This window comes from Schistocerca gregaria, chromosome X (assembly GCF_023897955.1).
Source record: "Schistocerca gregaria isolate iqSchGreg1 chromosome X, iqSchGreg1.2, whole genome shotgun sequence".
NCBI classification, from domain to species: domain Eukaryota; kingdom Metazoa; phylum Arthropoda; class Insecta; order Orthoptera; family Acrididae; genus Schistocerca; species Schistocerca gregaria.
Window position 1 is genome coordinate 588,862,897 of NC_064931.1, and position 22,330 is coordinate 588,885,226.

At 41.0% G+C, this 22,330-nt stretch overlaps 1 protein-coding gene across 1 annotated transcript in view; it reads left to right on the plus strand.

Annotated features, from left to right (window-relative positions):
- The first annotated feature begins 7,672 nt into the window (after nucleotides 1–7,672).
- The window catches only part of LOC126299061 (uncharacterized), a 1,316,522-nt gene continuing 1,301,864 nt past the window's right edge, over nucleotides 7,673–22,330 (plus strand). The window contains exon 1 of the mRNA XM_049990731.1: nucleotides 7,673–7,814. Coding sequence (XP_049846688.1) covers nucleotides 7,721–7,814 — 94 coding nt within the window. The 5' untranslated portion in view covers nucleotides 7,673–7,720. The remainder of the gene's footprint in view (nucleotides 7,815–22,330) is intronic.

Here is a 22,330-nt window from a genome sequence, read left to right on the forward strand (position 1 = left end):
TAAAGCTGTAACATCCCACTGTTTCACTTTACAAATCAACAGTTTTCGAAAAAAACCTGAATTAACCAATGACAATTTCAATTTTGTTATAAATACTGTTCATTTTGAAGTAACATAACTGTGTAGAACAATAATATTCAGTATGTTACGCGGCTCTTTAAAGACCCTCACTCAGTTTGTAGACGGTTCACCGCTGCCCGTTACTAGGGAAATCTAGTAAGAGACTGACCGCATATGCAAACAATGCGATCTCAATGTGGTAACGCCCGATATGTATGCAAAACACGCAACGTACAACTAACACGGCTACGATGTTAACTGACTAAACTTACGAGGAAAGCTGTCGTGTCTATCCTGACCTATGAAAGCCTACTGATTCCTCCGGTAATTTGACAACACTAATAATTTCACATAGCAAAAAACAAACATTTGCTATGAGCAGAATACATTGTGTATTTTTCGCGATGTTACGGCTGTTCCTACCCCTTTTTAACTGTTTAAGTAATCAGGGTGAAATAAGGAGCGTTCCTACGGTGACACATTACTACGTCACACATGTTATCAGCGTAAGCTGTTCCTCGCGAGTTATTGCATCTAGAGGACTACGTTGACCAGCACACCTACAAGTTCCCTAACTCACCATTAAGAGGTCTGCTTAGCTGATGTCTTGTAAAGTTGCCTCAGCGGGCCAATTGGTCTTCGCATCCCTGCTGGTTGTGGCTCGAAACGAGCATACAATCGACTGTGAATAATGGAAAAGAAAGCTGGAAAATCTCAATGATACTTTAATAAAATTCACAAAATAATGGGATGCCATCTTGTGTTTTAATAGAAAAAATTAAGGAGAAAGAGTCTTTAGAGCTACTCCAAAGTAGTAAGTTCGCAGATTCTAATCATCACATATCTAGCATGATTTGAAGTTCATAAAATTACCTCCTCTTGTATTTAATAACAGTTAGAAGTTGTACACTCTCGAATTTGCATAAAAACGTTTTCCGAGGAAGTTTTAATTAAGTCACTTTTACTTGAAAACATATAAAGTTTACAGCCCTTAGGTGGTGCCTCTGCCGAAACTAGTCAAAGGCGGCGTAAAGGTTTCCTGTGGATGACTAGTACTTTAACTTAATTTAGGCATAATAAAATATTCACTCGCTTTGAGAACATGGTCCGCCCCGATAGCTGAGTGGTCAGCGCGGCGGTCTGTCATGCCAAAGAGCTCGGGTTTGATTCCCGGCTTAGCCGGAGATTTTCTCCGCTCAGGGACTGGGTGTTGCGTTGTCGTCATTATCATTTTATCATTATCAGTGGAAGGCAACGACAAACCACCACTTGAATCACATCCGTAGAAGCTCATGCGGTGGAGCTCTCTGACGAAGCTTCCCCATGACAGGAACTGTCGCAAGGCAGAACACCGTTTTTTCTTTTTTGAGTACATGCTGTCAGCCCGAATACTAATCGAAGTCTGTCTGCACGAACCACCTGAAAGTTCGTTCTAAACTGCCTATCGAGCTAGCTTATGTGTTTTGCATCCGCCTGCACAGGATGCATTTCTGACTGGGCGGTTTATTCGTCCAATGACTGAAAATATTAGCTGAAATTCTTATTAAAATGTGAGTTTGATTTTGGAGATACTGAAATCGTGGTTAAGAAGCCGTCAGTGTGGATACTGTCGACAGTCTAAATGGAGTCATATACCATCATTTAAACAGTTAATATTAATAAACAAAGTTTACCGCCAAACCTGTCTATGAGAATCACCGCATTCTCCGTCACATCCAGTACGGCGCAAGACCTAAGCATATCTACATTCTCACTCTCCTTGACCCCTCTGTTGTTTTATTGGATGGGAATTGACACCAATCCTACATATACACTGCGGTGAAAAAACTCATGGAATACATCCAAATATCGTGTGGGACCTCCATTTGGTCGTCATAGATCTGCAACTCGACGTGGCATTTACTCAAAGTTCATGTCGGGCGACCTGGGTTGCCAGATCATTTGTCATTCGTTCGAATTGTCACATGGCGCGTTGTCATCCGTAAAAATTCCACCATTGTTTGGGATCATGAAGTCCACGAACGGCTGCAAATGGACTGCAAGCAGCCCAGTATAATCATTTCCAGTCAATGATCGGTTCAGTTAGTACCAGATGGCTCAGTCCATTCCATGTAAACACAGCCACCACCAGCTTGCACAGTGCCTTGTTGACAACTTGTGTCAATTGCTTCGTGCGCTTTGCGCCACACGCCACCCCTACCATCAGCAATCACCAACTGAAATAGGGACTCATCTGACCAGGCCACGGTTTCCCAGTCGTCTATGGTCCAACCGATATGGTCACGGGCTCGCAAGATGCGCTGGAGGTGATGTCGGGCTGTTAGCTGGTCGGTCATCTGCTGCCATAGCCCATAACGCCAAATTTCGTCGCACTGTCCTAACAGATACGTTCGTCATATGTCTCACATATGAAACTTCCTGGCAGATTAAAACTGTGTGCTATACCGAGACTCGAACTCTGGACCTTTGCCTTTCGAGGGCACGTGCTATACTATCTGAGCTACCTAAGCACGACTCCCGCCCCGTCCTCACAGCCTCACTTCCGCCAGTACCTCATCTCCTACCTATAAAACTGTACAGAAGCTTTCCTGCGAACCTTGCAGAACTAACAGTCCTCAAAGAAAGGATATTGTGGAGACATGGCTTAGCCACAGCCTGGAGGATGTTTCCAGAATGAGATTTTCACTCTGCAGCGGAGTGTGCGCTGATATGAAACTTCCTGGCAGATTAAAACTCATTCTGGAAACTCATTCTGGAAACATCTCCCAGGCTGTGGCTAAGCCATGTCTTCGCAATATCCATTATTTCAGGAGTGCCAGTCCTGCAACGTTCGCAGGAGAGCTTCTGTAAAGTTTGGAAGGTAGAAGACGAGGTACAGGCGGAAGTGAGACTGTGAGGACGGGGCGTGAGTCGTGCTTGGGTAGCTCAGATGGTAGAGCATTTTCCAGCGAAAGGCAAAGATCTCGAGTACGAATCTCGATCGGTACACAGTTTAAAAAGAAAATGGCTCTGAGCACTATGGGACTTAACTTCTGAGATCATCAGTCCCCTAGGACTTAGAACTAATTAAACCTAACTAACCTAAGGACATCACACACATCGTGCCCGAGGCAAAATTCAAACCTGCGACCGTAGCGGTCGCACGGTTCCAGACTGTGGCGCCTAGAAACGCTCGACCACTACGGCCGGCCCACATAGTTTTAATCTGTCAGGGAGTTTCATATCAGCGCACACTCCGCTGCAGAGTGAAACTCTCATTCTGTCGCACACATGTTTCTGCAGTTATTTCACACGGCGTTGCTTGTCTGTCAGCACTAAGAACTCTACGCGAAACGTGCTGCTCTCGGTCGTTATGTGAAGGCCGTCGGTCACTGCGTTGTCCGTGGTGAGAGGTAACGCCTGAAATTTGGTATTCTCGGCACACCGTTCACGCTGTGGATATCATAATATGGAATTTCCTAGAAATTTCCGAAATGGAATGTCCGGTGCGTCGTTAATTCCTGTAGTGCGGACATTAATAGGTCGGAAACCTTTTCACACGAATGACCTGACAGATCCGCCATTGCACTGACCTTGTATACTTTGCGTACGCAATAGTACCGCCATTTTTACGTGCATATTCGCTATCCGATGACCTTTGCAACCTCAGTGTCGCAGCGCAAGTCTTTGTACACGGTGCGAAGAAATTTAATAAAATATAAATGAACTCGGTGCATAAATTCCACAGTGTTACACGATTCATTGTTATTTTAACGGAGGACGCTATTATTTTCCGATTCTTATTTAAAATCGCGTTACTACAACGTGCTGACATGAGAAAAGTATCCAACCTACCTGTATTTCTCATACACATACAGCAGGCGTTGCCTGGTAAAACGCTGTTGTGATGCCTCGTGTAAGGAGGAGAAATGCGTACCATCACGTTTCCGACTTTGATAAAGGTCGGATTGTAGCCTATCGCTATTGCGGTTTATCGTATCACGACATTGCTGCTCGAGTTGGTCGAGATCCAATGACTGTTGGCAGAATATGGAATCGGTCGGTTCAGGGGGGTAATACGGAACTCCGGGCTAGATCCCAACGGCCTCGTATCACTAGCAGTCGAGATAACAGGCATCTCATCCTCATGGCTGTAACGGATCGGGCAGATACTTCTCGATACCTGAGTCAACTGACGGGGACGTTTGCAAGACAACAACCATCTGCACGAACAGATCGACGACGTTTCCAGCATGGACTACCAGCTCGGAGACCATGTCTGCGGTTACTCTTGACGCTGCATCACAGACAGGAGATCCTGCGATGGTGTACTCAACGACGAACCTCGGTGCACGATAGCAAAACGTCATTTTTTTCGGACGAATCCAGAACCATAAAAGAAGGCTGTATACATGGAAGAAGCCTGGAGATACTGACAGGTTTCAGAAAGATTATATAATGGTAAGACAGAGATTTAGGAACCAGGTTTTAAATTGTAAGACATTTCCAGGGGCAGATGTTGACTTTGACCACAATCTATTGGTTATGACCTGTAGATTAAAACTTAAGAAACTGCAAAAAGGTGGGAATTTAAGGAGATGGGACCTGGTTAAACTAAAAGAGCCAGAGGTTGTACAGAGTTTCAAGGAGAGCATAAGGGAGCAATTGACAGGAATGGGGGAAAGAAATACGGTAGAAGAAGAATGGGTAGCTTTGAGGGATGAAGTAGTGAAGGCAGCAGAGGATCAAGTAGGTAAAAAGATAAAGGCTAGTAGAAATCCTTGGGTAACAGAAGAAATATTGAATTTAATTGATGAAAGGAGAAAATATAAAAATGCAGTAAATGAAGCAGGCAAAAAGGAATACAGACGTCTCAAAAATGAGATCGACAGGAAGTGCAAAATGGCTAAGCAGGGATGGCTAGAGGACAAATGTAAGGATGTAGAGGCTTATCTCACTAGGGGTAAGATAGATACTGCCTACAGGAAAATTGAAGAGACCTTTGGAGATAAGAGAACCACTTGTATGAACATCAATAGCTCAGATGGAAACTCAGTTCTAAGCAAAGAAGGTAAAGCAGAAAGGTGGAAGGAGTATATAGAGGGTCTATAAAAGGGCGATGTACTTGAGGACAATATTATGGAAATGGAAGAGGATGTAGATGAAGATGAAATGGGAGATACGATACTGCGTGAAGAGTTTGACACAGCACTGAAAGACCTGAGTCGAAACAAGGCCCCCGGAGTAGACAACATTCCATTGGAACTACTGACGGCCTTGGGAGAGCCAGTCCTGACAAAACTCTACCATCTGGTGAGCAAGATGTATGAGACAGGAGAAACACCCTCAGACTTCAAGATGAATATAATAATTCCAATCCCAAAGAAAGCAGGTGTTGACAGATGTGAAAATTACCGAACTATCAGTTTAATACTAAGGCGAATTCTTTACAGACGAATGGGAAAACTAGTAGAAGCCGACCTCGGGGAAGATCAGTTTGGATTCCGTAGAAATGTTGGAACACGTGAGGCAATACTGTCCCTACGACTTATCTTAGAAGCTAGATTAAGGAAGGGCAAACCTACGTTTCTAGCATTTGTTATTCAATCTGTATATTGAGCAAGCAGTGAAGGAAACAAAAGAAAAATTCGGAGTAGGTATTAAAATCCATGGAGAAGAAATAAAAATGTTGAGGTTCGCCGATGACATCGTAATTCTGTCAGAGACAGCAAAGGACTTGGAAGAGCAGTTGAACGGAATGGATAGTGTCTTGAAAGGAGGATATAAGATGCACATCAACAAAAGCAGAACGAGGATAATGGAATGTAGTCGAATAAAGTCGGGTGATACTGAGGGAATTAGATTAGGAAATGAGACACTTAAAGTAGTAAAGGAGTTTTGCTATTTGGGGAGCAAAATAACTGATGATGGTCGAAGTAGAGAGGATAAAAATGTAGACTGGTAATGGCAAGGAAAGCGTTTCTGAAGAAGAGAAATTTGTTAACATCGAGTATTGATTTAAGTGTCAGGAAGTCATTTCTGAAAGTATTTGTATGGAGTGTAGCCATGTATGGAAGAGAAACATGGACAATAAGTAGTTTGGACAAGAAGAGAATAGAAGCTTTCGAAATGTGGTGCTACAGAAGAATGCTGAAGATTAGATGGGTAGACCACATAACTAATGTGGAAGTATTGAATAGGATTGGAGAGAAGAGAAGTTTGTGGCACAACTTGACAAGAAGAAGGGATCGATTGGTAGGACATGTTTCTGAGGCATCAAGGGATCACCAATTTAGTATTAGAGGGCAGCGTGGAGGGTAAAAATCGTAGAGGGAGACCAAGAGATGACTACACTAAGCAGATTCAGAAGGATGTAGGTTGCAGTAGGTACTGGGAGATGAAGAAGCTTGCACAAGATAGAGTAGCATGGAGAACTGCATCAAACCAGTCTCAGGACTGAAGATAACAACAACGAATCCAGGTTCTGTTTACAGCATCATGATGGTCGCATCAGTGTTTGGTGACACTGCGGTGAACGCACATTGGAAGCGTGTATTCGTCATCCCCATACTGGCGTATCACCCGGCGTGATGGTATGGGGTGCCATTGGTTACACGTCTCGGTCACCTCTTGTTTGCACTGACGGCACTTTGAACAGTGGACGTTATATTTCAAATGTGTTACGACCCATGGCTCTACCCTTCATTCGATCCCTGCGAAACCCTACATTTCAGCAGGATAATGCACGATCGCGCGTTGCAGTTCTGTAAGGGCCTCTCTGGATACAGAAAATGTTCGACTGCTGCCCTGGCCAGCACATTCTCCAGGTCTCTCACCAATTGAAAACGTCTGGTCAGTGGTGGCCGAGCAATTGGTTCGTCACAATATGCCAGTCACTAATCTTTAAAAAATTGTGGTATCGTGCTGAGGCTTCATGGGCAGCTTTACCTGTACACGCCATCCTAGCTCTGTTTGACTCAATACCCAGACGTATCAAGGCCGTTATTACGGCCAGAGGTGGTTATTCTGGGTAGTGATTTCTCAGGATCTATGCATCCAAATTGCGTGGAAATGTAATCACATGTCAGTTCTAGTGTAATATATTTGTCCAGTGAATACCGGTTTATCATCTGCATTTCTTCTTGCTGTAGCGATTTTAATGGCCGGTAGTGTAAAATTGTGTCAGGCTCCTGAAGGTGACAGATTAGTCTGTTGAAAACTGTAAAGTGAATTTATTAAAATTTCTGGGCAGCCGACGGCGGATTTTTATTTCGGTCAAAAGAGTACGCGCGGCAGCTGCCGAACGACAGCTATGAACGAAATTGCCAACTGCCGCATGCGTACTCGGAAAATAAACGTAAGCCGGTGGCAGGGAAAGTTTAGTAGTTCCGCACAGGCAGGGAGTACGGTTCTCCTCTCGGACTGCGCCGGCTGCTCGCTTCTTTACTGTTCGCGTAGGAGAGCCGCGAGAAGCGTGTGTGTGCCGTGCCGGACCGCCGGCGACGTGAATTAGGGGCGCGAGCCTGCACACTTGCCGAAAGTGTCCGAGGTTCGATAGGCGCGGGAGGCGGGCGGGGCCGCGCCGGGCGTGCGCCGTGGCCGGCGGGCGACGCGCCGAGCGCCGGAGCGAGGCGCCGCTGTGCGCCGCCGGCAGAGCGGCAGAGCGACGCTGACCTCTGCCATGGCTGGCGCGCGGCTGCTGCTGCCGCTGCCGCTGCTGGCGGTGACGCTGCCGCTGCTCGCCGCCGCCGCCGCCGCCGCCGCCACCGCCGCAGGTACGCCTCTTCTGCGTCGCTACCCTGCCCGCTCTTTGCGCTGCCTAGGACCGAACCTCAGCTGCAAAATGTCCGTCCTATTCCCAGAAAAATATAGTTTTCTGTTAGTTCGTACTGCGCTTAACCGGAGTAGCGACATTCATCCTATTGTAGTGATACAGAACATCGTAGTACACTACAGAATTTATTATAATCGTTATATTACGAGGCTGAAAAGGGAAAGTTTTATTTTCGGGGATGTTCTGCCAAAATTGTTGATGTTACAGCGGGTGCGTGAATATCAGTATGGAACGACTCCTCATTGTACGATATTTTCTTTCTTCGAAATGAAACCATTGCCGAGTAAATGTGCCCAGCGTAGGCAGTAAACTTTCATCACAACTGAAATAAAATTTGATCCTTGGGCATGCTATCGTGTGAAATCTGTATTATCTTCGCAAATAAAGGCCAATTCTTTCTGATTCCTTCAAATGAAATCGTTCTACAATCTTTATTCATTTACAACAGCTGTCGGAAAATCGGCTGCTGTAAACTCGGCGAGCTGTCAGCTACGTATTGTTGCGCACACCGCAGAATTTTAGGGTGTGGGAAATCGCTTACAGTTTGCCGGAAAAATGTAGTGGTCCACATTTTTACAATCTTCTGTAATGAAAAATAAATTATTTTATGAATTACAGCCCAAGTGTTGTAAACTGTGGGAGATAATTAGTTATAGAGAAATACTATATAACAATACTACAACAATGTTGCGAAGTACGTAGATTCCTCACACCAAAATACTAATACAGCACCCCTGAACAATCCTTGCAGCTTAGCTGACAGAGCTAGTGCTGCTCTATGTACTCGTGCACTTCACGTTACGTATAGTCTGATTCGAAACAGCAACTTTATTCGATGACATTATTCTGTAGGAGTGTTTGTTACCGTGCGTGACACCGCACCCGTTTTGGGTGGTTCACGAAGTCGCTGAAAAATTTTTGGGTGTTCCGCCAAGGTGAGCCAGACACAACAGGAAGTGACGCCATCAAACTTTACCGGGGAGCGTCCGGAGCGACGATTAAGTTACGAACATACTTGATCGTGTACTTCTTTTCTTGGCCTTGAACAAAGCTGGTTTTAGAGTTTTGCTATCAATATCCTCTTTACTTCTTTACCTCTGTTGTTGAATGACAATGATAAAATCTTCCGGAACTCGCTACTTTCTTGAGATCTTTCTGTTAAGGATATGTATCTTGTCAAGCTTAATGTCTAACTACAAATACAACAGCGATAATAATCAGTTGGCCGTGGATGTCCTTATCCTCTTCACCCCTATCTTATCAGTTTCTGTTACGGTGCGTCGCTTAAGTTCCTCAATCGTCCATGAATTCTGGATAACCTTTCTTCCATTTATTTGTCATTTTTTTTTTGTTTATGAGCCTAATCGTTGTCGGCAAACCCAGGAAAACGGCAACAACGCAATACTCTATATCATATCATTGGTATTATTCTATTATCAGGACTTCATTTCAACAATGACTGTGGCGTCACAATTATGTATTTCGTGATTTCAAAAATTATCCGACAATGGTTTAAGAGTAAAACATACTTTTATCAACTTCAGTATCTTGCTTACGGCTACTGAAATAAAAATGACAGAAATATTTAAATATTTATATCCACAAATTCGCAAAAAGAATTAAATAAAGATAGTGGTGAGACTTATCTCCCCTTTTCCCGTTTTCTTTAAAATTCTGCCATATGTCGGAATACAATTTGAACTAGTATTAAGTTAACGCTTTGTAGTTGTGTACGTAAAGACGGATCTTGCAACGCTGGGAATATGTATGTGACGCAAGTGAGAAAGTGTTGTTCCTAAATTCGTTGGAATTTATATTTTTCTGAAAACAATTTGCAGGAAATGCACATGAGCTTTTACCCTGATTCCACAGTGAAATGAGTGACTGTCTGGTAAGTGATCAAATTCACATTTCGGACTGTCAAAGTTAATGCTTAATGCGTTTAAAGTCTTCAGAACACTGGAAATTCCATTGCACACACAGTGCAATTAAACTTCAAAATGTGTGGGAATGCTTTCGAATAGCTGCGCAAATACACTGCGTGTTAAATGTGCTACAGGCGTCAGGCAATTAGCTCTTGCAGCGTCGGTAACCTCTCTGTTGGGCTTCGCTCTGTAATAGAGAAAAGCCCTGTAAAACCGATATCGGTAAAGGAAATATTCACCAAAACACGAGCTAACAGCCAGAACCGGCGCTTAGTCCTGTAATGCGTTTGAATTAGCGCTATTCTGTGTGCGATTTCATGTAATCATAATGCTTTTAAAATATGCCATTAACTAGGTTCTGAGAGAAACAAGTTCAGTTAATTAATAACAGTCGTACTTTTTTTTTTATTAAAGTGCTTTATGAAAGCTTACAGTGGAAAAGTAGCGGAGTTATGTTGCCTGAAGCGATGTGAAATGAAGTAAAATTAACTTTGTACAAAAGTTAACTTAGTTTTCTTAATCATGTTTATATTTTTAAGGCATGAGAATTTAAACAGTTTGTTATAATTTCAGATTCTATATTTTACACTTCGTGTATAATGTGAGTACCGGCAAAGTTCCTGACTCTTCTATATATCAAAATCCGTCTCTAATGATCTCGCCGTCAATGGAATATAAAACCTTAATCTCCTTTCCTTTGTCGAACACACCAAGAAAAAAAATTGCTGGCACAATAAAAACTTTTTTAAATTAATAATTGGAACGATGCTGTAATTAATTTTTACTCATTTTTCTTTCATTCCCCCTGAGACTGCTAACAAGACGAACGACACTTCATAATGTTAAAATCTCTATCATTTCTCTTGTTGGTTTTTGTTAATATTTACTTGGTCTTTTTTTCATTTTTATATCACAAAATAAAGGTAATAGTCTACTTAAATTTCAGAAAAGAGTGGTATGTAATTAATCGTTCCTTTTAACAGAATTACTTTTTTTTCAGAAGTTACGTAATCTCATCCCTAATGGTGTGGAGAACGGTGAAATAACTTCATATGTGAAAAAAAGTTGCTATAATAGAAAGTACAGTTTCAAATTTGTTATATTACATTTTTCATCGCCGTTTTCATTAATCGCCTGAATCTCATAACCCGGTCAATGAAGCTATGAGATGAATTACATAAATTTTATAAAAGTATAAATACAGTACACTCTTCGAAGAGAGTCTACTCATATTCTGAAAAGTAACTAACTTCAATCCGATTCTAGATACTTTAAAACACAATATTTGGTCTAGAATCATAGAAAAAAGTAGAAGCTAGGGTATGTTCTTGAGTTATAGCTGTGAGCAGGAATTGAGTATGTGTTTGGCCAAATATCCTGCTCATTGTGTTCTGTAGCCTCCGATATCGTGAGTTTACCTTGTTTCACTTACCAGAATGTACTACAGAAGACAACTACACTAATTCAATGAAAAAAAAAGTTTTTTTGCGTGATGTATGATCAACACAGAAATTCTTTCCTAGCAACTGTGTTACCTGTAGAAAAAACGTGAAATCATTACCTCTTTCATCGATAGCACACACATTTTTCTCGACTGAAAGTCTTTGACACGTGATGGATATATTTGTACTTTGGTTACGCTACATAAATCGTAAAAATACTAGTTTCTTCATCTGCACCTCGTGAGTTAGATAAGTTGATATTATGTTTTCGTCAGAAATACGTACTATGTTTACTTAGTAAGAACCGTTAATTTGAGACATTCTCTTACTTCTTATTTGTGAATTACTAAAATGACAAAAGTTCAAATGGCGGAATATGTGAATCAAATTCAAATTTTTTGGCGAAAGATTTAACTGACTGGGAAAGACGAACTGATCCGCGCACAGTCGCTTTCTGCGCGTCATACTCTTATTCGCAGGTGTATTTTACTGCTTCAGATCGTTACTGATTGTTGGTCAGTAAAGGTTGGATCTGGTATTTTAAGCATATGCTAGGCAATCTGGGTGAGCTTATCTATGAGAGCTCGCATAGCAAAGAACAACGGATAACAATTCGTTTGGAAGTATTTTGTGATCAACAGAAGATCTCTTGATTTCGTCCTTTGTTGTTAGTGTTGTCGCTGTGACTGTATCGGAGTCTGGAAAACATCTTCAGTCCCTAATCATGATTTTTATGTCAGTGCCCGATGCCCGAGCTCATCTTCAAGTGATTGGTCAATTTACATCATTTTCTTGAAATAAGGTCCTGTTAAGCACACATAGGTTATTACAATGTAATTGTAACACATACGCTAACAGGTCCAGTGATAACCTGATTACAGAGAATCATGTAAACTGATCAGTCACTTGAAGTTGAGCCCCTAGGGCTCAAAATGTATCGTGTATTGAAATGAAAATAACCATTAGTAGCTGAATGCGATTTTTTCTTTTTTACGAAAATAGTTGTGTTTAGTATATGGTACACCTGAAACTACTGCACAGAATATTTATTTTCTCAGTTTTCCTAAATATTTTTAAAGTTCTGTAACACGCTACTTTCTAACAAAATTTTGTTTGTCCCTGGGAAGGACTTCATATACAATACTTTTACTCCTTTCCATGTTCATGTATGGAAAGGTAGAGCGGGCATGAATGAAAAACACAGATCGAATTGCTCTAACAACATCACACCCATGCACTTCAGAATATGTTCAAGAGTTCTCCGCGTAAAACAACCGGACGATTTTCCTATTCTGTTAAGTGCAGCCACCTTATGCAAACTTAGTGCATCAATCTGTACAAGATGCTGTTGCAGTTTTTCTTTGAGAGCAGAACTGAACCGAATGTGTAGGTATCTGATTGAAATGGACTTGTACTTGTCATTAGAATTTCGTAAGGTCTCAAAACTAAGCAATAAATTGTTGTTCGAACAATTCCGATTATTTTGCATTATCTCTAAAAGAAGAGTCCCCTTTATCGTGGTTCATTTGACGAGTCCTCATTTTGTGTTGCTTATGATTTCTCTTCGTTCCATCGGTCCTGCATCAATTCCATATTGGTAGTTTCTGGCGACGTTGTGCTTCATAAGGTGTTAATTCTACGTGTCGCCCTTTTATGTATTTATTTCGTAGCTTACTGTACCGCCCTTCGGCGTGCAACAACAGTAGTAAAGGCCTGTGAGAACCGAAAACGAAATGAACTCTCTCTTTCTCTCTCGTGACAGATATCCGCCTTCCCCATTCCGATCATCCCAGTCCCCCCCCCCCCCCCCCCCCCCGCCCCGCACACAAAAGCCCTTTTCTCTTTTGTTTCGACACTTGACATCCACTCGAACCACACGCGTGACAAAAACAAACATTGCAAAACAAATGAGCGCATTGGGACATCTATCTGCTTGTGTACTCTGCATATCACTGTCAAGTGCGTGCCAGAGGATACTTGTCAATATTATTAAGTGCTCCTCCCATTCCATTCACGCCGGCGGAATGAATGCTAGCATGCGTCACTACATACACTTATATATGCGATAGTTGTCACTGTACAGTACACAGTTACTTTTGAGTGGTAAGGTACTGTCAGACTTAGCTGCGTAGAATCATAAAAGTTATTGTCTATGTTGCTCACAGTTCCTGCGTTTCGGCTATTTCATTACCCTGGATTTACCATTCTCATATTTCTGCGTATTTATGCCAATCCTGCCGGTGCGTCATGAGAGACCTAACACTAGAAGGAAGTCGTATATGATATCTGTTTGCGAATGGTTAAATCTTTGCTCCTATCGTTTTCGTATTGTAACTATAAGATCCCAGTTTTTATATGATGCAAAAGGTGCCGAAGTGTTCAAACTCAGACTAGCCAGTTGACAGGAATATTATTTATTGATGACACGTGCGAATTCGATTCGAAATGCGCATATTTCCTTGTTTCGCAAGGGGATCGTGCCTGATCGTGATCGCCGATTTCTTCCAAACTGGTGGTATAAGCTGGGTTTGGGCAGGAAAGAAAGTGACAGAAGTGAGAGTTCACAAAATTTAAAGAAAAAAACAGCACTTGTGACACTGCTTGGGTGAGGCATGAGCCATTTTTGTGTAAACTTCTTTTTAATTTTTAATTTTTGGTTTACTTATTCTGCAAACAAACCAAAACAAGGTTCAACGTGTTGTATTTGTCAATATTTTCACAAAAGCCATGAAAAGGAAAGATAAAGGAAAATTGGGGATTGCAAATAAATTTCTAACAAAATGATTGTTCTTACAGCGTCCACGAGGACTCTGCAAATAACTTTCCAAGATTGTATTGTAGTTAAAGCGAGTAGGACTTCGTATTCCGTCAGCGCTCGGCACCTGCACGCTAACAATAGATTGCTAGTGCAGGTAAACTCGGCACATCCCGAAAAGAATGCACCAAAACACATTCCACTGTACGTCACCAGTTATCCTTGCGAATATTTGACGAAATGATGGGTTATGCGTGGATTGCTACTAAACTGTGCTGTGAGAGAGAATATTTTATGAACGAAAACCGAGTCTGTTTTTTTTATACAAATTTAAAACAACGATGAAATTGTAAATATGCGGCGTTAATAACGTGCGCTGAATTCCGAGGCTGTTACTGCTGCCCCTGTTTTTTATGATGAATATGACCCCAGTACGTGTAGAATCATCAACTGCAGAATAATAACAGTACCTAACTTTATATGCTATGTTCATTTGGACGCCTTAGAGCCCTTTCTTCGAAATTTATTTGCAATCCTCAATTTCCCTTTGCTTTTCTTTTTATTCCCTTTATGAAAATATTAATAAATACAAAGTATTGACCGTTATTTCGGTTGATTTATAGTGTGAGTGACGTAAAAATTGAAAATAAAAACTTTTCTCCATTGGGACTCGATCCCACGACCCTGAGATTATACTTCTGCACTCCTTACCGCCACACAGTGGGTCAACTGGTTTCAAAACCTGGACAGAATAGAAACAGAAAAAGGTGCGCGTTCCAACTTTAGTCTCTCGAAATCTTGTGTAGATCGCTCTGGTGCATGCGTATCTACTGCTGCAAAGGCATTGCATTCTCAAGTCGATATGATACGTGCGGTGAAAGTTGGCGGTAACAGTGAATAGGACAACGACACATTTTTCAGATATTGTTTGTGTGGCCTGTTTAATATATGGCAACGATCCAGCCCAGTTTCACCATAAAATAGGACTAGTAGCACTCCAGAAGGTTTGTTTATGACACTTTTATCCACTGTAATGACATACAATTACTTACAACTAAACTACTGCCGATATAATCCATAATCGTTGGCTATAAAATTTTCTCTGCGTGGCTCTACTTTTGTAAATGGCGCTCCTGCTACCTTAATAATATAGTTAATGACTTCAAATGTATCTGAGCGTTTTTAGTCGATCATTTTTCTACGGTCCGGTAGAATCACACGGTAAAAATGGTCCCCTCATTATTGCAATCATCTGCACAAAAATGTTATTCTGGTTTTCTGTAGAGCGCTTGGGGAGCTATTGAGAATTGTGATCATAATTTTTTCTCAAACTGGCAAATAAGATTTTTTAGAAGATTAATATTTTCTCGAATTCTATTGCTCATTTTCCACGAAATTGTGCAGAAATATTCAAACTTTGTACAAAGGACCCTAGAACTAAAGTATATCTATCGAGAACTCCGAAAACAATGTATCTATTCCCATTAGTCGGATATCTATGGTGCACAGGAATCTCCCAATAACGATATCAGGGGTTTTCCGGGAAATTTTCACACGCAAATATTCCCGCCAGAAAACGAAGCATTACGTATTGAGCTGACTTCTGACTTCTTCTGATCCGCTAATTCCGAAATGCCAGAAAATGACAGTTGAAGAAGGTAAATAGATAAGATCTGCTTTTCCAACTATGTCGCAATGGACAACACGACCGCGACCCTTTTGAAAGCGATAATGATACAAGAGACGAATGTGACTACGGTTTCGTTTGAAAAATGTAAAATATCGAATAGAACATTTCAATACGGCAATTACGACTTGCAGTTCGTTATCAGCGACCTCAGATTACTTTATATCCAAAGTTTTACTCCAATCAGGTAATTTAAATTTTTTCTTCCGCTAAACTGAATCCGCCATTTTTAATTTTGTAATTTTCGACGTCGGATACCTAATCAGCGACCCAAAGAATCTTAAAAGAATACGCTTTTCTAGGCTTTTGTGTCTATTTTTCTATTATGTCCTAGTTTTGAAGCGAGTAGGTACACTGTGCGTCACGCCAATCATTACCTGGTGACTATTGTAACCACTAGTGCCTCACGCATCACCCGACCGCGCCAAAGATGCTATTGTTTCTAAACGGTTCGTCATCTGGATCACCCACTTATGTTACTTCCATTTATTGCCAAACCCAGCATGTAACATACTTTTCGTTCAAGTCAGTGATGACGAGTAGGTGCAGTCCTCTTGTAAGAGGTCAGCACTCTATTTTAAGAGCGTGTTTTTATTTTATAATAGGCCTTGTCTTTCTGGGTGTATTTTTAAGTTTTGAGAGAATATTTTTCTAGAATTATTTATTTCAATATAGATGGTATACTAGGTTTCTATTTTAAGGCATTTCGAGCATACGCTTAATTCCTGACAGCCGTTCAAAATACTTTACTAATAAGTTAAACTGTGTGTAGGAAATAATGTACAAAATATTAAATATTAGATTGCCTATACACAAAGAAAACTGTTTATCTAGAATGTGGAACGCAGACTAGCGGCACCGTACTCACAAAGAACTAACTACTCCCAAACTTACAAAGTCTAAATACTTCTTCTCTCTTATAATTAGGGCTCGTGAAACGATCAAAGATACTCGAGCACGAGGTAATGAATGCGTGGTTGAATTGGCGCTGGGTGCTTTCAGATCAAAAATATCCAGTTATATTAAGGAGAAAGTTTATAGATGCTTTATCCGCCCAGTGACTCCATGTGTATCAGAATAGTGGACAAGAATAATAAAACAAGTTTAGACTCTGCGTAGAATGGGAATGGAAATGTTGCACTGGTCCATGTGTTTCACAAGGCTGAGTGGACAATATCAAAAACTAACATGTAAGGGAACGGATGCAAGAGAGCCGTGACCAATAAATTACGGTGTCCTCAAGGTTCGACTGTCTCGAGACTTCACTGTCTTCGACGCGGAACTATATGCGATCTTGCGGCACTGGAGCAGATGAGATGTGCTTCAAGTGCTTTATCCGTTGTATGATCCGATTCTCTGAGTGCCCTCTCTACAACGCTTTTACCCATAAGATGAAGTAGTTCAGAATATACAGGACACCGTCCTCCATCTACAACGGATGGGTGCCAGGGCAAAATGGTACTGCGGGGAACGGAAAGGCAGACGGAGCAACCAATGTGGCGTGTCATGATCCTCAGTTATTTCAGTGTGCCATCCCCCTGCATGCTGTCACCTAGCTGTGGCGGTACAGAGTCATGAGTCGAAGGGAGGATGAGTGGCTGGAAGTGACAGATAATAAGCTGCGTCTAGTGAAGCCCACTACGCGGCCGTGGCGTACCTCCTCCCAGGCGCAAAGATGGGATGAGGTCCACCTTAGTCGTCTTAGCATAGGCCACAGCCCATTGACGCATGGCTGCTTACAGATCACAGTGCCCCACATTTCACTAGACTGCGTTTTATTTTAGGGATAGAGGTCAGCGGCAGATTTGCCGGCAGGTCTGCCATCTATTTGAAGTGGCTTTCAAAGGAATGTGGTGAGGTTTCGTGATTTGTCCGACTTGTTTCGAAAAATTTTACGGAAATGTTCTTAATGTGTTAACAGCGTGACTAGCTCACCCATTTTTTTGTAAGTAGTCAGCCAGTCACATATCCCCGTATTTTTCTTTTAGCTCTTCTCTGGTTTTACATCTGTTTTAATCCCTGGTGTAGAACCTTTCACGCTTTCTCCGTTGTCTTAAGGTGTGTAAATGTGAGATTGTGTGAGTGAAGGCGAGTGAGGTGGGAATGAGTGCATCACTGTCGTTTTGTAGGTTTCATTCTCACTGTGAGCAACAATTTTAGCGATTTAGTCTTCATTTGTTCCTTTTAAAATGCGTCAAGGTGCTGATAACCTCACCATTGAGCGGCCATAAAGTCAAACAAACACACACACACACACACATACACACACACCGGAAGCGACTCAATAGAGAAAACTACTCCATGACGATCGAAGAAGCGATGGTTAGACAAGGTCAAGCAGGCATGTAAGTTACAGGCCTCAGACCCAAGGGCGCGCTAGACGAAATTTGTGGCGGAAAGCGTCCAAGCACGCGGACTCTCCCTGCATAAATGCAGCACACATGGTAGGAATGAGAAGATGTAATGGATTGCTGATTAGAGTGGGCATTATTCTCCGAAAACATGTTGAACATGCTTTGTCAAAGAGATAAAACCCATTCGTTTTTATCTTCTGTATTTTTCAGTCTGTATGCACTGCGGGAGTTAGTATTCTATATACCAAGGCAAACTGGAATAGAAAAAAGCCGCTATAAATACAAACTGAAAACTATAGCACGTAACGGTCTTTGGTTATTTAACTACCTATAGATATACGTCCATACTTCTGGAGCACGTTATCATCTGCAGTGGGCGTAACTTCTAATATCGTTAATATTCTGCGCTTTTGCTTATAATTAGTGAGACCTTTTGATGTGTCACGCGAACATAAGTTAAGACTATACAGTCCGCAGCTCGTGGTCCTGCGGTAGCGTTCTCGCTTCCCGCGCGTCAGGGATTTTCTCTGTCTCGTGATGACTGGGTGTTGTGTGATGTCCTTAGGTTAGTTAGGTTTAAGTAGTTCTAAGTTCTAGAGGACTGGTGACCATAGATGTTAAGTCCCATAGTGCTCAGAGCCATTTGAACCATTTTTTAAAGACTATACAAGTATTGCGATGTGTTAAATAAAGCTAAATAGTAGGGGATATAGTTTTACCGACTTTAGAATCACATGGAGGTATGCGCACTAGAAATTACCATGATTAGTTTTCTCTATTTTTGTTGTATTGAGACATGAAACTGGACTGATAACCAAGCAGTTAAGTCCCTTTACACCCCAGACCAACAACCAATGAAAATGTGTTTTGTGCAGCATTTTTGTAAATATACTGAATTGTACTCATTTAAGGGTTAAATAATATATTCAATCTATTAGGAAGATATTAATTATTCTAGAATTACAGTGTTTTATATTGAGTAACATTCTAGTTACATAACGTTTGAACGGTTAAGAAATACTTCGTCGGTCGTGCACAATCTTGTACTTTGGAACGAAGAAAGTATTTTACTATGGAACATGTGATATTTGCAAAGCAACCGAACAACTTTAATGTCCTAACAATTTCACGTACCCCAAAAATGCAAATTTGTATTAGTTTTCAACTGCAATTAGTTTTTGACGGTACTTCTGCTTAATTTGATTCGCTTGCTGATTATCGGTGTATAGCAGTGTAGTAACGTTCAAAACATGGTTCAAATGGCTCTGAGCACTATGGGACTTAATATCTGTGGTCATCAGTCCCCTAGAACTTAGAACTACTTAACCCTAACTAACCTAAGGACATCACACACTCCCATGCCCGAGGCAGGATTCGAACCTGCGACCGTAGCATCGCGCGGTTCCGGACTGAGCGCCTAGAACCGCGAGACCACCGCGGCCGGCTGTAGTAACGTAATAGATAGATTATTAAACGAAGTATTCACATGTTTTTCTTGACTACAACGCTTTTACGTTTCAATAGAATATGGTACAGGACCATATTGTACCTTGAAACATTTTTCGTATTTGGAAAACCTTATTTTTTCCGGTGTAATTTTTGTTATATCAGAGTAAACTGCAACACACAAAAATAGAATAGTGTCATTTGAAACTGGAAGAAGAAAATATATTAAACTTCTGTTTCAGTGTGAAGTCTGATAAGTGTTCCAAGGTACAAGACTCTCCCGTACCTGATAGGACCCATTACTACACACGTTTCACAGGACAGTTTCGGATTCTTTATCACATTCAACAGACTCAGTACTTGTTGCATACATTAGTTTACGTTTGCTTTTATTTAGAGCCACTTGTAAGTAAGATGTTAATTGAGCCCTGTGTGTTTTATGGAAGGCTTATCCATGCAAAAACGTTCGAAATGAAATATACGTAAGGTATTTTTCTCTCTGTTTGGTACACTCATCATCCAATTTTTATTTCGCCAGCGAATTCTCTCCCACGTGTTATGTAGACATTCCAATGATTCGGTAACACTTTTTTACAGTATACTGTTGATAAGACTGGAAATTAGGTCAGTGCTCATTGACCGAACAAAGTTAATGAATTCGAACTTAACTTTGAGCTACAACTACTATTCTGATGAAGTTCGCCACCAGAATCCAGTATTTCGATGTATCTGGAGCGTAGCCTCAGAAACTAACATCACATCATACGCTCTCAAAGGAAGTGCTAAGTTATACTAGAAACTGTAGAATTTCAGTAATCAACTACGGCACAATTTTAATGGATTAAACAGTTCTTCGAGAGTGTTCACACATAGTGATGCTATTAGAGAGTAGAATGCCAAGAAAAAGTATTTTTTACTTTCAGAACACTATGAGAGGAAGAAAGAAGTCTAGAACTGAGCAAATCACTCGAAATATGAGTTTGTGCAAAATAATGAGCATAATTGTATGAAAAACTATTTCTGTGTATAGAATTAGTGATAGAATCATTTAGAGCGAACACGAGGTTCTTGTTGTTACGGACAGAGACATGGCGTAGTTGCTAGCACAATGGACTCTCATAGGGAGGACAACGGATCATATCCGCATCCGGCTTTAGGTTTTCCAGATTTAGGTTTTCGGTGATTTCATTAAATCGCTCAAGGAAAATGCCGGGATGGTTCCTTTGACAGGGCACGGCTAATTTCCTTCCTCATCCTTGTAAGATGGTTCAAATGGCTCTGAGCACTATGGGACTTAACATCTATGGTCATCAGTCCCCTAGAACTTCGAACTACTTAAACCTAACTAACCTAAGGACAGCACTCAACACCAAGTTATCACGAGGTAGAGAAAATCCCTGACCCCGCCGGGAATCGAACCCGGGAACCCGGGCGTGGGAAGCGAGAACGCTACCGCACGACCACCATCCTTGTAAGAATTCGAGCTTGTGCTCTGTCTCTAATGACCTCATTGTCGACTGGACGTTAAATCCTAATCTTCCTCTATTTTTTTTTTTTTTTTTTGTAGCTAGTAAGACAACTAAACTACGTGACCGCTGGTAAGAGAGTTTGTCTCATATCTTTCCAAGCTATGAACTGTCGAACAAACTGGCAAATTTCAATGAAGACCTGCGGGGTTATTGACGTTTCAGCTACTTTTCATTGAAAATTTAATAAATAAAATATTTCAATTTGAAGGTGCAAAGAAAGTTGCGGTGCAGAATGTAAACGCTAACTTAGAAGTCAAAGCGCCTTACGACACCGGTGATTGTAAAAGTAGGATGCAAATGTTAAAATATGCCAAAGTGAAACATATACAGAATTCGTGAACGATAAAGAAGGAGGAAAATTGCGTTTGCATTCCGTGTCTCCATGTATGTATTGCACGGCGGCGTGTGCAGAAACAAATATAGATGCGTATTATCTGTTTTATGCATTCGAAACAAAACGAGACTTCATAAATTATGAAACAAGAGATGCCAGAATGTAATGAACGTAACGGAGTTGTTAATATATTGAATTATTTCACTTGGCAAGATTGGAGCCTTCAGGCTCTCTCTTACGTTTAGTCAGACGTCTTTAGTAACATCATTAACGTTACAGTATGTTTAGTGAATGCACAGTAAATAATAATGATAATAATAATCATAATGCCGATAATAATAACAATAATAGAAGATATAGTACTAATTACAAAAGGCACAGTATATAATATAAGCATAATAACAACAACAATAAAAATAACAATATTAACAGAGATAGCAACCATAATAATAATAGTAGTAATAATAACAGGCATAGTAATTAATAAATCGTAGTTTGAAAAAGTTTGTCTAGTTAACACTGTGTTAAGAAATATCCTCCAAGTGAATTAACATCACATGGTTCGTGAGAAAACGAACTTCATTGACACAATACAGGACTCTTTCATCTCTAGAGTTCTCCAAGGAGCAAAATATATGGATAACATGATGTTTATGGCTGACGGACTGATGTTAAAATATAAGCTGGTTTGTACACCAGGGGCTCAGGTCAGGAATATTAAGAGTATGTATTTTAGCCAGGTGAGCGCGTGTATAGTGTAGTACCGTGTTGTCTTGTTTATGGCTATAGAGAGAATGGGAGGATGAACTCCGATACTGACAGATGATGTATTCCTCTCGAATAACACCAAGGGAACCATCGAGTTTAACGCTCCATTCAACAGAAGGATCACCATTAACTAGGTCACATTTCCTTCCGTTCATTAGACAATACAAAGACGTTTAGGAGTTAGCACAGAATACTTACGACCTAGGTCGTGATTAAA